Genomic DNA, 16,656 nt, shown 5'->3' on the forward strand with positions numbered 1-16,656 from the left:
GAGCACAATATCATGCTTCTAGCTTTCTCACAGTGTGCTGCGATCCTATCACTGGATCAGTTGGGGAACTAGAGGATGGAATGAAAGTAAGGGAGATTTGGGCAACTCTTTACCATAATTTGCTTTTTAAAAGCATTTATTAAAAAAAAAATATAAGGGAACAAACTGAAATCGAACTTTTAGCTCAATCCTCCTCAAGCTGACAAACTAACCACTCTGCTAGTGAGGTGTCTATGAAAATAGCAGATTTGTTTTTTACAAACTTACTTGAAAGCGGCGATATAGGGAAATAATTTTACGACCACTTCAGTTCAAGTGCATTTTTTTCCCTTATTCGTGATACCAAAAAAAAAAAAGATTAATTACCAATATTTAATTAACTAATTGATTCATGTTTTAAATTGATTCTTGTGTTGTCATGTAAAAGAAATAATTGTGCAAACTGAAAGCCTGATCCGAGATTGGGTGTGGGAGAAATAACGTGTACAACTTTTTACCATAGGCAGAGAGACAGACAGACAGACAGACAGACAGAGTGAGTTGATATAAGCTTTGTAAAAAACCTGATCTTTTATGCTACTTGTTTTCAACTGAAGTTTTCTGTACAAGAATTGCAACGACGTCTTGCAGCATTCAACCAGCTCAGAGGCGGCCATTTTGGGGGGGGGGAGGGGTCACCATCAGCCCATTGTGACACTGGCCCAGGACCCTAAGGTTCTACTAAGGTCGCCTCTGGAATGCTGGTGTCGCAACCCTTAAGTACGCATTGAAAGCTCATAAGAGCTGAATCAGTTATCATCTAGGCCATAAAAACAAAGAAGAAGAACAAAGAACAAATCCATAACGTTAAAATGAATTTATTTTATTTACACCGTTAATTTACATCATTAATTTACAGAATTTTGTTTCGTTAAAAATCACAGTAAGTATATTTGTAAGTACTTTAGAATTTGAACACTGCATGAACTTTAACCTTCACGATTATAGAAAAAAAAAACTGGCCCACGGCTGTTGAAACATCGTATGAAATATATTCTAAATTTGAAAAAGATGGGCGTGGTCTAATAGTTTGTGGAACCCCTTTTCAGGCCTCACGGAACACTACGGTTCCGCGAAGCGCAGTTTGGGAAACACTGGTCTACTAAAGGAATGAAAAAGACAAATAAATCTGGTAGAGCCTACAATAGCTACATGGAAATAGTGTTCATGATGGACGATAAAATTTATATAGTTTTTAAAGCAAGAAGAGTTCGTTTCTCTTTTTATATCTAGTTATTTATTTCATTTTGAATCCAGCATTAACTTTGCACTAGATCTAGTTCTCGGAAGATAGTTTTAACACTTAAAGGTTTGCTAATATGACCAGGCTGTTCAAACGATTATTCATTGCCAGCGTGTTTGCTACACTTAAATGTTAAGGGTTAACCTTTATCACTACAGCCGTGATTTTACTATCTTATAAATTACAGACGTTACTTCAAACAGAAGATAATTACGCCCAACGCGCTTTCATGTGCCAATCTAGTCTTCCGTACTTCAACTATGCTAAGTCGTTGGTTTTCCTGGCTGAATCAGGAGGCAACCCATTCAATGCTGTAATGGCACTAGGGAAGAAGAAGCACTTTTAGGAATTTATCCTAGCATATGGGATTAGGAATGTGCTAGCAGCTGGGGGATCAAGATAAAGTTTCTAATAGACTCAAGAAGACTTGTATAAAATCTTATGATACGTTGTATTGTGTGGGCTCGTTAGTTTAGTCTGTTTTGAATTGCGTTAGGTAACTGAAGTGTTGGACAGATTTGTTGCCGCTAAGCATTCTTGGCTCACAAGAAAACACTGTCAATGTTAATTTAAAACAAGAAATATTGGATCAATTAATCGCGTTATTAATGGTTTACGCATCATTAGATAGTTGTAAGATTTCTACACGTATCAGTCCAATTACCAAAAAAAAAAAGAAAAATAAAAAAATAATAAATAAAGTTAAAATTAAATAAAAAGGATAAAATGAACAAGATTTAATCCTAAAGACCTTACATAGGCGCAAATTAACACACCTTATAGCAGTGACTATTTGAAAAGTGAAGTGAATAAAATAGATAAATATAGTAGAACTGAATAAATGAGTCATGATCGTATACTCTACGTTTGTCTACAAGAGCCAAATCCATTTCTAATCTGTATATTGGTTTTGTTACTGCGTAACTGCGCATACCTAATAACGTTTCGGTACTTTCCGGAAGCTTTGATCCCCGTCATCTACGTTCGAGATAGTTTAATGTGTATCTATTGGTCTATTCAAAATTAAAAAATAAAATAGTGTCCGATTCGTATCAGATTTGAACTATTGGCTTATACATGTAAGCCTAAAGAACAGATCTTTCGCAGTAAACTGTTGAACGGCGTCGTATACGACGTGAGTTGAGCATATGGTCTACATTGTACTCAAATTGATGTTAAAATGTTGTTGCTGTTTTTAAATTGATCTAAAAGTGTGTACTAGCTAAGCCATGAAATAAATAGCTACAACACTACTCAGTTCTAAAGATAATCATTGAACTAAGCCTAAAACTATATAGATTTTTAATGAAGCAAGGAATGGTTTTAAAAGGAAACAAAGAAACTAAAAATTATTCCAGTAATTAAACTTTTCACTGAAAAAAAATGAAAAAAAAAAACATCTTAAACATATGGTGGCCAGTGTCTACAAAGAAGAAAGCGTCTGACTGTTGAACATACTAGCCCTGAACTGATGTCTTAACAAAAATCAAATAAATGTTAAGACTGGTAAATAAATATTAACATTTCAAAAGATATAGAGCTTTAAACAAAAATTGTTGTTTTTTTCCTTGTTGGAAATCTAGGTCTCAACCCAAAGTCGGTTCTGGTGTTGACGTAACAGTTTTTTTTATTCTGTCTTGGTCAAGTTGACGTACTTCACCTCCCTGGCCAGTTGGCACAAAGCACAAGATGGACACCAGAAGGCGGCACAACAGTCCCTCATGATGCTTCCCTGGACGAGAAAGTGTTGGGAAAAAAAATAACATGAATGTAGGACCAATGTTTAAAACGATAGTTTATAAGCCCAAGATGTGACCTACATATTTTGCCACATCAAGCGCAGGCATAACCATTGTTCTTGATTTCGATTTTCTTCTCGCAGTCTACGTCTGTCTTCGGATTTTCTTTTGGTCTCAAATGTGTATCCCACTGTCTTTGTCAGTGACCTCCAGCTGCCTCGTTCTGACGCCACCTGCAACCAGGTGCTCTCTTCTATTTCAGTTAAAGCCAGTTGGTTCAAACCCTGCCCGTTCCCATTCCCCCCTCGTCCTGCGGAAGGTTTCGACTAGGAAGTAAGTTATCTTCAGCTCTGAAGGAACATCCGAAACATGTCAAACATTTTACAAACATTTTTAACAAATAAAACAATAAGAGGAAATATACAACTAGATCTATTAATATTATATCTTCTTGTCAACGTACACCAATATCATACAAACACATAATAATAAGGCTAGTCTTCGAGTCCGAAGATTAGTGAGGAATGCAGTATTTCCCATGGCTGCGCAGCCCCAGCTAAGACCTACATATTTTGCCACATCCAGGGCAAACATAACCATTGTCCGCAGGTGGTCGATTTAGATTTTCTTTTCGCCGTCTGCGTTTGTCCTCGGCAGCAGATTTTCTTTTGGTCTCAAATGTGTATCCCGCGGCCTTCGTGAGTGACCTTCAGCTGTCTCGTTCTGAGGCCGCACGCAACCAGGTGCTCTCTTCTATGTCAGCCAAGGAAAGTTGAGGCCTAAGCTGGTCTTTGAAGCGTTTCTGTGGGGCGCCTCTGTTACGTCGACCACCTTTTAACTCACCAAAAAAAAAGACTGCCTTTGGCATACGTTCGTCTCCCATACGGGATACGTGCCCTTCCCAGACAGATACAAACACATACAGTCGTAGCAAATGAATTTCGTTAGTCCTAAACGAAAACCTCGAGCAGTGTACCACAAGGAACACTATCTAAACTTAATACAATGGAATTGAGTGTTTCATGCGTTTAAATATACAAGAATGGTACATTTAAAAATCTAAATCAGATAACCCAAATTCCAATGTATTTGTTGAAGTCTTTGCTAAATTGAAAAAAATAACATAATTTTTCTCCACGAAATAAAACAATTTAATTCCTCAAGAAAAAAGCATATATTTAAACAGACACTATGAATATACAAAATAACAATTTCATTTATAGATTCACAAAAGTTTATCATGAGGCCTGAAACGCATCTACAAAAGGAAACCACTTACTGTCTCCCATGTATTTATTATTTATATCCTATTTAAAATTAGCGTCTCCAAAATACAAGAAAAGACTAGAAGCCTAGAACCCTTGGGTTAATTTTAGAACTGTTGGACATTTACTGTTGATTCTTGGAATGTTGCTGCCTGGTCGTGCGGTTTGCGCGCTGGACTGTCGTTCGGATTTATCGACGGTCGAGGGTTCAAACCCTGCCCGTTCCCATCCCCCGTCGTCCTGCGGGAGTTTTGGACTAGGAAGTAAACTATCTTCAACTCTGAAGGAACATCCGAAACATGTGAAACATTTTACAAAACACTTTACAATGTAAACATACAGCTTATTGTTGATGTAACTGAAACATCCTTGACCTTGATGTATATTATTAAGTGACACTTACTTGAATGTTCTCCTGGGTTCTTATTTTAGTCCTCAATGCGATTAAAGATGCCGGGCCTGGTATGCAACAAGGGACACAACACGACTCATCCATGTCGACAGAAATAGAGCAAGCATAGCAAATGAAACAGAAGGTTGAGCAACAGCCTGTAATAAAAAGAAACAAAACAATAATGATTTGGTTATAATCTTCATGCATACTGTAGCACTGTACAGAACATTGCGCTGTGGGTTTAACTTACAGATATGGCAATCATCGCATATTGAGCACAGGCCCGTTCTCCAAGGGCGTGGTGGCTGGGGCGACGCCTGCATCGGCTGGTTTATAATGACGTTCGTCGTCGTCGCCGTGGGGGACATTGGCGCCTCTTCCTGCTTGGGGGGCGCCTGTGGAGCGGCGCTGTTGTAGTTGGGGAACTGCAGCTGTGCCAGGGGCATGAGAAGCCCTTTGGCGCTCTGGTCGCCCTCTGTGGAGATGTGAGGGGCGTGAGTCTGAATGTTCACATTGATGTTGTTGATGGGCTGGGGTCTGAAGGTGTTGGATCTTGCGAGGTTCTTAGTGATTTGTTTCTCGATGCTCTTAGCGAGGTCTTTGTTCTCTTCTTTGGGGGACTATAGAATAGAGTAAAATATAAACAAGCAAAATATTTACAAAATCTTTAAAAAAACAAAGCTCATCGAAGGAGAAGAACAGCAAAATCATTGACATATATCTCGATACTCCATGAATAATATCCTTTTTTCAATATAAAACATAATAAATTAATTACCACTAATTGATTAGTGATAATTTTTTTATTGATTCATACATTGTTTTCGACTATGAACAGTTGTGCATAATTTAAACTTAACTCTTTCTCTCCTAACTGACGATACCAACTTTGATTCCACCAGAATGTGGTCAATAATTACGGAGAGAAAGAGTTAACCTAAGAATGGAAAGTGGGAAAAAACAAACATGTGCCAAACCAAATTAGGAAAATAATTTCACAACTACAGCCACATCATTGAATAGTATGCATTTATTTACTGTTTTTAAATACCAAACAAATTAATTAACAACCAACTATTAATTAAATAATTGTTTAATTTTTTTTTATTGATTCGTGTTTTATTAGATAAAAAAAATAATTGTATCAAGTTTTCAACTTGATCCGAGAATGGGTGTGGGAGAAATTACGTATTGTTCTCCTCCCCCCCCCCATCCTAAAAACCCACTCTATTTTTGTTTCCCGGATGAAAAGTTACACAAAATGCAACAACAATCAAAATGAATTCTAGTTCGAAATAAAAACATTTTTTTTTAAAGTAGAAATGTTTGTTTATAGTTCCATAATACCACAACAAGTTCAATACCTTTCATTCTTTTATGTGTTTACTTACTGTGGGTTCGGGATCAGCATCAGGAGTATTTTGGGGATCGCTTGATTCATCCATTCGCTAGCTTTAAAATATATATTAAACAAATAATACAATGTAGCCATTTTTTTTAAAATAACAATTACATACATTTCTAATAAGTCTGAAGCGTATCATATGAAACATTAATGTTTACTTTTACCCGTCACTGCCCCTTATAACAGTGACTAGATAAAACAGGACGTCATGAAACAGAACAAGGGGGGGGGAGCAAATAATGTTAGAACAGAACAGCAAGTAGTCGAATCACGTGATACAGATCTGTAATGGGGAGAGAGTTATGGAATAAGGAAACTGAAGACTTACAAATAAAAAGAAAAACTTCTAGGGGAAGCAATTCTTAGCGTTTCGAATGAAAGCCACTAACATTATAAAGGACTTTAACAAGCTTTTTTTTTTTTCGTTTTAATAAAAATCTAAGTCCCCTTCCTATCCTTTGCTTTGTTAATTTTAATAGCAGACAATACCCATTCAGGTAAGGTCATACCAAAAAGAAATTTCTAGGGGAGGAATTCTTGGTGTTGCGAATGAAAGCCACTGACATTATTAAGGACTTTAACTAGTTTGTTTTTTTCGTTTTAATAAATAACGCACTGCTGTTTCCTAGCCTTTGCTTTGTTAATTTTAATATCTGACAATATCCACTGAGGTCAAATCATACGCTTAACCTTGTGATATATGCTTTAGTTATGTAATGGTAGAGCTGGACTATTTCGTAGTTGGAGCGCTTGAGAAAACAAAACCTGTTTGTTTTGGATTTGGTGGTGATGAAAACAATGGATTATAATATAATGTAATATTTAAAGACGTTCCTGAGTTCTTTAAAAACTATTGACGGAGTTTATAATCGAAACAAAAAAAGTTATTGACATCGCAGTCGGTATAAAAAAAGAGAGTTCATGCCCGTATGACATAATCTGGCATATAGTGACATGCATTGCCTCCCCTGGTGGCATTTCTTGTGTCAAATATAGTATTCGAGTATATAAAAGCCCATTCCATTAATGAAAAGAAGAAACAAATGCATTAATATACCTGATCTTTGTGGCAAAACAATTTTATTGACATTTTAGCATTTAAAATTGTCAGGAATAAATCAAAATGATCGAATGGTCGTAGTCAATAAAGCAAAATCATGCAATCAATATCTATCTATCTATCTATCTATCTATCTATCTATCTATCTATCTATCTATCTATCATCTATCTATCTATCTATCTATCTATCTATCTATCTATTTATACAAATACCTATCTATCTATCTATCCATCCATCCAAATACCTACCTACCTATCTATCTATCTACCTATCTATCTATTTACCTATCTATCTATCAATCTACCTGTCTATCTATCTATCTATCTATCTATCTATCTATCTATCTATCTATCTATCTATCTATCTATCTATCTATCTATCTATCTATCCATCCAAATACCTATCTATCTATCTATCTATCTATCTATCTATCTATCTATCTAATTAATCGATCTAATGATCGTCTCTTATTAAGAAAAACAATTTTATTGAATATCTTTTCCAACCAATATCAACAATTTATTAAAATTATCCTATCTTAAAATAAAAGGATACAATTCAAATAAAATTCACCTGATTTCGGACAAACAAAAGCAAAATTTACTGTATCTTGATATCATGGACACACTGCTCTACATGCAGACCTCTACCCAGCAACAAATAAAGTATTTGAACATCACAGCTTAGCCAGATATGATTACACCGAGACACAGTCGGATTAAACGTTTTCAGAGATGCACACAATAGTTCTTATTAATAAGCACAATTTGAAACTGTTTCACCAATATTTTGCTTTAACCCTTAAAGTGCTGAGCTGTTTTAAAATGAGTGCGTACAAAATGGAATTGCAATAAATAAATACCACACGCGTTTTAAGGGTTAAAAGTAGTCGATATAATTTGACAACGCCTTAAAGCATTTGCCAAGTCTTCCGATTTTATTTTTTATTTAGTTGTAAAGGGAGACATTAGATTTAATATTTTTTTATCATGAATATTTATCGAATTCTCAACATTTTTATTGACAAAGAGAAGCAGATGGGGGAAAAATTCGAATAGAGAGTATTTTCCAGTGCGTGAATCTGCTATAGATTTTTGTTTTCTGTGGGATTATCTAGTGATGTCACCAAGATGGCTGCTTTAGCGAGCAGTAAAGTATTTTGACTTTATACATTGTTTTTTTTTTCCCTCTCCAGTAAATATATAAACTAGATACAACCCATTCTAAATATTGATCGCAAAAATGTTATGATTATATTACGTTGAATTTCTTTGTTATTTGTATTGGTCGGCTCAGAGTCAACGAATTAGGATATGCTTTCGCCTCTTTTTTAGTTGATCTCTAAGCCTAACCTTGTTTCTTATTCCATAGAACGAATTTGTACAAGTGCTTCTTCTTCCCTTGTGCTAACAGAGATTAGAGAATGGATGGGTTGCCTGAATCAGCCAGAAAAACCAACGACTAAATAGAGTTTAAGTCAATGATTAGCATGCATGATTAGATTGACGCATGAAATGCGTATGACGTAATTATCTTCTTTTCTGATGTAACGTCTGTAATTTATAACATACTGTAAGAAAAGCAGAAGTCAAGTTCCAGAAGTTACCAAATAGAACCTACTCAGCCCCAAAGATCACATTAAATGGACAACCCTTGTTAGACACTTAGTTTAGTTTAGAAAAGCACTGTAGAAAACAGACTTTGAACGCGACATTTTTAGTGACGGCATTGGGTTAGAGATTATTAGGTTATTATTGTAGACTTTTAGGACAGTTACTGCTAGTCTCTTGAAGGGACAACATCGTTTTAGTTACTGACTCGACTGTGGCCCATTCTGTATTAAGGTTCGTTCTTCTGTTTCATCTCGAGTGAACTTTGTTACTGGGTATTGGCCCTTTTGTATGTCTTAGTAATAGAACTCATATCTGTAATACACAATACAAGATAACCAAGAATCTAGGACTATTATCAAGGTATTGTAAAAAAAAAATACAAGTAAAATTAACGTGGTAGACCACTTCACATAAACAAAATCTAATAAAATACTCAGAAAGACACAAAGATAAAGGCAAATTCCTCGTTCCATATGCTAGGACAAATTTGTACAACATATCCACTGACAGCAAAAATAGCATCTTTGAACCCTATTACCTCTTTTAAAACAGAAATCATATCAATATCAATTGACAATAGCCTATACCTTTGCACAGCTATTGCCCAAACACTGACCTGTAGCGTCGTAACATAACGTATAAAACGTCGTACAGACCAGTGACTTGGCAACAAGCTATTTGTCTAAACTGCCCACAGGTTTGAAGTTACAGGTCAGTGCTCAGGCCTTCTATAACGTTGGTCTCGCATTAGCACACCGTGTTAATTAGTGACTGCCATTAGCACACTGTGTTAATTAGTGACTGCCATTAGCACACCGTGTTAATTAGTGACTGCCATTAAGACACCGTGTTAATTAGTGACTGCCATTAGCACACCGTGTTAATTAGTGACTGCCATTAGCACACCGTGTTAATAGTGACTGCCATTAGCACACCGTGTTAATAGTGACTGCCATTAGCACACCGTGTTAATAGTGACTGCCATTAGCACACCGTGTTAATAGTGATTGCCATTAGCACACCGTGTTAATAGTGACTGCCATTAGCACACCGTGTTAATAGTGACTGCCAATAGCACACTGTGTTAATAGTGATTGCCATTAGCACACCGTGTTAATAGTGATTGCCATTAGCACACCGTGTTAATAGTGACTGCCATTAGCACACCGTGTTAATAGTGACTGCCATTAGCACACCGTGTTAATAGTGATTGCCATTAGCACACCGTGTTAATAGTGACTGCCATTAGCACACTGTGTTAATAGTGATTGCCATTAGCACACCGTGTTAATAGTGACTGCCATTAGCACACTGTGTTAATAGTGACTGCCATTAGCACACCGTGTTTATAGTGACTGCCATTAGCACACCGTGTTAATAGTGATTGCCATTAGCACACCGTGTTAATAGTGATTGACATTAGCACACCGTGTTAATAGTGACTGCCATTAGCACACTGTGTTAATAGTGATTGCCATTAGCACACCATGTTAATAGTGATTGCCATTAGCACACCGTGTTAATAGTGATTGCCATTAGCACACCGTGTTAATAGTGATTGACATTAGCACACCGTGTTAATAGTGATTGCCATTAGCACACCGTGTTAATAGTGATTGCCATTAGCACACCGTGTTAATAGTGACTGCCATTAGCACACCGTGTTAATAGTGACTGCCATTAGCACACCGTGTTAATAGTGATTGCCACTAGCACACCGTGTTAATAGTGACTGCCATTAGCACACCGTGTTAATAGTGATTGCCATTAGCACACCGTGTTAATAGTGATTGACATTAGCACACCGTGTTAATAGTGATTGACATTAGCACACCGTGTTAATAGTGATTGCCACTAGCACGCCGTGTTAATAGTGTCTGCCATTAGCACGCCATGTTAATAGTGATTGCCATTAGCACACCGTGTTAATAGTGATTGACATTAGCACACCGTGTTAATAGTGACTGCCATTAGCACACCGTGTTAATAGTGATTGACATTAGCACACCGTGTTAATAGTGATTGACATTAGCACACCGTGTTAATAGTGATTGCCATTAGCACACCGTGTTAATAGTGATTGACATTAGCACACCGTGTTAATAGTGATTGCCATTAGCACACCGTGTTAATAGTGATTGCCATTAGCACACCGTGTTAATAGTGACTGCCATTAGCACACCGTGTTAATAGTGACTGCCATTAGCACACCGTGTTAATAGTGATTGCCACTAGCACACCGTGTTAATAGTGACTGCCATTAGCACACCGTGTTAATAGTGACTGCCATTAGCACACCGTGTTAATAGTGATTGCCACTAGCACACCGTGTTAATAGTGACTGCCATTAGCACACCGTGTTAATAGTGATTGCCATTAGCACACCGTGTTAATAGTGACTGCCATTAGCACACCGTGTTAATAGTGACTGCCATTAGCACACCGTGTTAATAGTGATTGCCACTAGCACACCGTGTTAATAGTGACTGCCATTAGCACACCGTGTTAATAGTGATTGCCATTAGCACACCGTGTTAATAGTGATTGACATTAGCACACCGTGTTAATAGTGATTGACATTAGCACACCGTGTTAATAGTGATTGCCACTAGCACGCCGTGTTAATAGTGTCTGCCATTAGCACGCCATGTTAATAGTGATTGCCATTAGCACACCGTGTTAATAGTGATTGACATTAGCACACCGTGTTAATAGTGACTGCCATTAGCACACCGTGTTAATAGTGATTGACATTAGCACACCGTGTTAATAGTGATTGCCATTAGCACACCGTGTTAATAGTGATTGCCATTAGCACACCGTGTTAATAGTGACTGCCATTAGCACACCGTGTTAATAGTGACTGCCATTAGCACACCGTGTTAATAGTGATTGCCACTAGCACACCGTGTTAATAGTGACTGCCATTAGCACACCGTGTTAATAGTGATTGACATTAGCACACCGTGTTAATAGTGATTGACATTAGCACACCGTGTTAATAGTGATTGCCATAAGCACACCCGTGAAAGATGTTCCTAATTTTTGTCTTGTTTCTTCAATTTTTTTTTCTGCACTCTCGGAACATACAAATGGTGGGTCTCTCTACACGTTCATGTCTTGTCTGTCGTCACTGTGTGCATGCCTTGGTCTCCAGCTGGTCATCATCATATCACTCCGCTGGGTATATTTCAGCTCTCTGGCCAGTTGGCACAGCGTGCATGAAGGACAACAGCAAACTGGGCAGCAATCATCCATGGTGCTCCCCTGAATGGAGAGATAGAGAAAAGGAAGAACAATGAGCAATGAACTACGAAAAAAAATTCTGTTGCCATCTAAGTCCTGTGTATTTCCTCGTCACTTTTACAAAGCTTATATCAACTCTGTCTGTATGTCTGTCCATCTCTCTGTCTGCATGTAAAAAAGTTTGTACACGCTATTTCTCCCACGCCCAATATCGGATCAAGCTGAAATTTTGACAATTATTTATTTAACCTGAGAACACAAGAATTGATTAAAAAAACAAAACAACAATTAGTTAGTTAATTATAGGGTAAAAATTTTTTTTTTGGTTTCTCAAAAAGAAAAGGAAAGAAATTGTAATTAACTGAAGTGGTGGTATAAGCTGGATTAGTCCCCTTTATAGGCCGTGATCTGAGTCTTAGTGAACACAAACCAGAAAACAGGTCGACACTATAGAAACAATATATAACTATACAATCTTCCATGTTCGTAAGCTCTCGTGTTGGCCTGAGAGGCCTTAGAAGACTTGAGCCATGAGTTTGAATTCAGGTAGTTCCCCCTTTTTAAAATTTCTATAAATGCTTTTTTTGTTGTTATTCTAGATCTATTACAAATTTAATTACATTACTGATCCAAACTAATTAATAAAAGTACGTTTAATATAAGCTTTGATTTTTTTAAATTTACTTGTTAAAAGGTATTGTTATCCGCAAACGCATGAAAGATCTACTTCCAGCTACTTTGATTATAGTAACCGTAATGATTTTAAAGATAAAACAAAGTTTTATCATATATACAAGGACAAAAAAAAAACAACTTTGGAAAATCTCCTATGATACTTGACATACTGTGATGTTCTGTTCCATCCGAATCTTCGTTCTAAGGACATACAGATAAGCGCACGGCACACAGCAGGGTAAACAAAAGGATTCGCCCATGTCTTGAGACACCTGGCATGCTAGACACGGGAGACACCAAAATCCGTTGCAGCCTGAAAAAAAAAAAAAGCAATGCCTAAAGTTTAGGTGTCATGACATGTACTAAATACAAACGGATACACAGTACAAATACATCTGTGTACTGCTATGACCGAAAATGTACAAGAACTAAATGAAATTGACCTGAAACAATTATATCAGAAACTTATGGATCTAGTACTTAATGGGATATTGGAAGCATGTGAAACCGGCTTCCTTTCTCATTTAAAATGTGAGCAACAGATAGCCTTTACCAACGACTCATTTTCTTGTCTCTTTTTGGTAAATATTCCCAAGGATCCTCCAGTCCCTAGGCGTAGTTTAACAATCTCAAACCAAGAAAGCCGTCATATTTGTTTGATAATGCGCTTATAGGTTGTTGTTTTTTTAAACAGACACAATTTACAAAACAAATATGTTGTCTTATTATTAAGTTCCACAAAAAAAAATAAGTAAGGATCCGTTCACTTTTGCCTGGTAGATTCTAAATTTTGAGTTCACTTTTAGTTTCTTCGGCTCTCCAATTTCATAAACCTACAAATTTTAAATGGCATGGTACCGATCCATCATAGAAAAATGTCATGGTCCTAATGTAGGTAAAGATACATTTTTTTAACATTTTTTTTTTTTGAAAAAAAAAGGAGGGGGAAAATTTTCTAGACTTTGAGCGGACTTTACGGCCCAGATAAAACCTCTTTGCGGGCCGAATGTGGCCCGCGGGTCGTATTTTGGGCATCACTGGTTTAGGACTTCGAATGTGTCTGCGAAGTCAGTTGTCCTTATCCCCTCGGTTAATACAACAGTATTATTATTCAATGAAGACACATAACGTAAATTCATTGCCGACAAGTGGATGGAGTTGAAAAAGCTGACCTACTTGGTCTAATTTAGGAGAAGGAATAAGCAGTCGAGATCTCTTTTCTTTTCTAAATATAGAAGAAAAAATACAGTAAGAGTGTGCTGAACAGTTCTAACTCAAACTTAAGAATACATGATGCATATTTCAAGCTATTCTGACTCGATCAATTAATTTTTTTTTTTTCGATTCCCAACAAGACACTACAAATTTAGACAACACATTTCCGAAGCGGAAAGTTTGGACCTGCCCATGTGTCACCAGAGAATGTCGATCATTGAACGAAACTGTTGTAAATTTTACATGTAATGTTTAAGAGAACCTGTGATATGAAATTATATTTTGTGTGATATCGTAACGTCTGTATCATATAACATAAGAACTGCCCCATCTGGAAGTCACTGCGTAGTTCATTTCCCTTAGAAGACTGCTTATCTGAATCTTCCAACATGATAGCGAGAAGGAGGCAGACGATAGCGAGAAGGAGGCAGACGATAACGAGAAGGAGGCAGACGATAACGAGAAGGAGGCAGACGATAACGAGAAGGAGGCAGACGATAACGAGAAGGAGGCAACACGATAGCGAGAAGGAGGCAGACGATGGCGAGAAGGAGGCAGACGATAACGAGAATGAGGCAGACGATAACGAGAAGGAGGCAGACGATAACGAGGAGGAGGCAGATGATAACGAGAAGGAGGCAGACGATAACGAGAACGAGGCAGACGATAACGAGAAGGAGGCAGACGATAACGAGAAAGAGGCAGACGATAACGAGAAGGAGGCAGACGATAACGAGAACGAGGCAGACGATAACGAAAAGGAGGCAGATGAAACATGGCTCACATATTTTTCTGTCTTCAGTGCAGTCACAGAGTCCTGAACTCCAGTTTCTGGAATTGGGCCCCAGTCTGGTCTGCTGATTCTGCTGCTGTTGCTCCATACCTACTTGGGATTCCAACGTCGAGAACCAGGTGGTCGTTGACACATCGAGAGGCTGGCTGACCACGGGATGCCCCGCGGCGTGGCTGGAGGATGTGGAGTCGATCGTCCGGTTGTTTCCAGCACTCATTTTTTTCCCCACAGTGCGGCGCACACTACCAAAAAAGTTAGGGAATTTCAAAGCGAAGATTTTGTTGACATCTGCGGGCATAAAAGTATGCAACATTATTTACGGTAAAATTACGTAACAGTTCAATAAATGTTACAATCATGTCTTCTTCTCATTTGAGCGAAAATTTGTTTAACTTATACATATTTTGTTATGGAAGAATAATTGTGCTTCATTTCAAGTTGATCCAGCAATAGAAGGTTGGAGAAATGACGTGAACACAATTTGTACCGGTACTACACAGACAGACAGACGGAGTGGATTACTGTAATCTTTGTTAAAATAAACAGGCCTATTACTAGTTATTGATGATGAATGATTTTAGGTTAAGTACATTGTACATATATTTTTTTGTACCTTTTCTACACAAACTTAATATAGCCTTTCCGATTCGTAGTTGTTGTTGATTTGATAAATACAAACAGATAAAAATGAAATGAATTCAGTTTGAGCCCTTACCAGTTAACCTAAAAATTCTAATTTGAATCTTTTGTTTTTTGTTTTACTGCTTGGTTCAGTGGATGCATATATCATATGCTGAAAGACACATTCCTCGTCCCATATGCTAGGACAAATTAGTACAAATTCTCATTCTTCCCTAGTGCTATTAGAGCCTGAGCTAGCCAGGAAAAGCCAGTGACTTGGCAGAATTTAAGTCATAGGTTAATATGCATGACTAGATGCATGATGCGTAGGACGTAATCATCTTCTTTTTTGAATTTAAGTTATTGGTTAACATGCATGACTAGATGCATGGCGCGTAGGACGTAATCATCTTCTAAGTTTACATCAATTTCTCTGGGGAAAAAAAACAACAACAAAAAACTATTTAGCACATGTCCATGATTAAGTACGAAACTTACTAACCTTCGGATTAACTAATCTCCTTCACATAGTGTAAATATCATTAAATCACACTAAAACATACATATTGTTTGTCAATCCGAAAAAAACAAACAACAAAACAATAATTTAAACAGCTGACTGAAGATGTAGTTCAGCCTCAAGTTGACACCAGCAAAAAAAAAAAAAAATCCTTTTAAGTAACAAGCAGGTTTACACTAGTAGTAGGTCTGTAGTAGTTTTACTACATCAATGTGTCCGTGTTTTAACTACACAAGAACTCATTGACTATTTGATGTTGTAGGTCTACTTAGTTGGTCGAAATAAACAAAGCGATCACGAGGGTCACTATATTGTCCAGGTAGCCGAGAACAATGTGAAGTGTTCAAGTGCAAACGATGACTTAGTCATCTGGCCAAGATTAGGGAAAGTAGGCCTCACGGTTTGAGGGGAGGGGCCAGGTGAATCAGAAGTAAATATAGAATACAATGATGAATTGAACTGCAGTAGCCTACTTTGATTACTGTTCCTTTGATGGAGTGTACTTATAGATGTATGTCTAAGTCTATTATTTTTTTAATAAGGCTTGTCTTCTAGTCCGAAGATCAGTGAGGAATGCAGTATTTTCCGTGGCTGCGCAGCCCCAGATGTGACCTACATACTTTGCCACATTCAAGGCAAGCACAACTCCCTCAACCATTGTCCTCAGGTGGTCGACTCAAGATTTTCTTTTCTCCACCTGGTTATGCCTATGGCGACCTAGGTAGGCAGGTTCTAATAAAGCTGGTCATCCTGCCATTATTATGAGTTCAATAGACTCACCCGCATTCGTCAACAACATTGAGTTTAAGGATATGCTTCTCATAATT

The 16,656-nt window shown here is 37.4% G+C and overlaps 2 protein-coding genes across 2 annotated transcripts; both read right to left on the bottom strand.

Moving 5' to 3' along the window:
- Nucleotides 1-841: 841 nt before the first annotated feature.
- Nucleotides 842-9,564, bottom strand: LOC106055311 (uncharacterized). Its single transcript, XM_056015910.1, has 5 exons — nucleotides 7,720-9,564; nucleotides 6,072-6,132; nucleotides 4,931-5,300; nucleotides 4,690-4,835; nucleotides 842-3,014 (listed from the first exon to the last, which is right to left on the bottom strand). Exons 2-5 carry the CDS (start codon nucleotides 6,123-6,125, stop codon nucleotides 2,910-2,912), a joined length of 675 nt encoding a protein of 224 aa, XP_055871885.1. The 5' UTR covers nucleotides 6,126-6,132; nucleotides 7,720-9,564; the 3' UTR covers nucleotides 842-2,909.
- Nucleotides 9,565-10,304: 740 nt separating this feature from the next.
- Nucleotides 10,305-16,164, bottom strand: LOC106055312 (cornifelin homolog). The gene is made up of 4 exons (XM_056015967.1): nucleotides 15,812-16,164; nucleotides 14,680-14,976; nucleotides 12,851-12,993; nucleotides 10,305-12,026 (listed from the first exon to the last, which is right to left on the bottom strand). Exons 2-4 carry the CDS (start codon nucleotides 14,903-14,905, stop codon nucleotides 11,865-11,867), a joined length of 531 nt encoding a protein of 176 aa, XP_055871942.1. The 5' UTR covers nucleotides 14,906-14,976; nucleotides 15,812-16,164; the 3' UTR covers nucleotides 10,305-11,864.
- Nucleotides 16,165-16,656: the final 492 nt, after the last annotated feature.

This window comes from Biomphalaria glabrata, chromosome 17 (genome assembly GCF_947242115.1).
Source record: "Biomphalaria glabrata chromosome 17, xgBioGlab47.1, whole genome shotgun sequence".
Classification (NCBI taxonomy): domain Eukaryota; kingdom Metazoa; phylum Mollusca; class Gastropoda; family Planorbidae; genus Biomphalaria; species Biomphalaria glabrata.

Coding starts and splice junctions, on each gene's coding strand:
- LOC106055312 (XM_056015967.1), bottom strand. CDS start 14,905: ATGAGTGCTGGAAACAACCGGACGATCGACTCCACATCCTCCAGCCAC. Junction 12,994..14,679: donor CACTGAAGACAGAAAAATAT/GTGAGCCATGTT, acceptor TTTTTTTTTCAG/GCTGCAACGGATTTTGGTGT. Junction 12,027..12,850: donor GGATGGAACAGAACATCACA/GTATGTCAAGTA, acceptor CTCTCCATTCAG/GGGAGCACCATGGATGATTG.
- LOC106055311 (XM_056015910.1), bottom strand. CDS start 6,125: ATGGATGAATCAAGCGATCCCCAAAATACTCCTGATGCTGATCCCGAA. Junction 5,301..6,071: donor ATGCTGATCCCGAACCCACA/GTAAGTAAACAC, acceptor TCTATTCTATAG/TCCCCCAAAGAAGAGAACAA. Junction 4,836..4,930: donor ATGCGATGATTGCCATATCT/GTAAGTTAAACC, acceptor TTTTTATTACAG/GCTGTTGCTCAACCTTCTGT.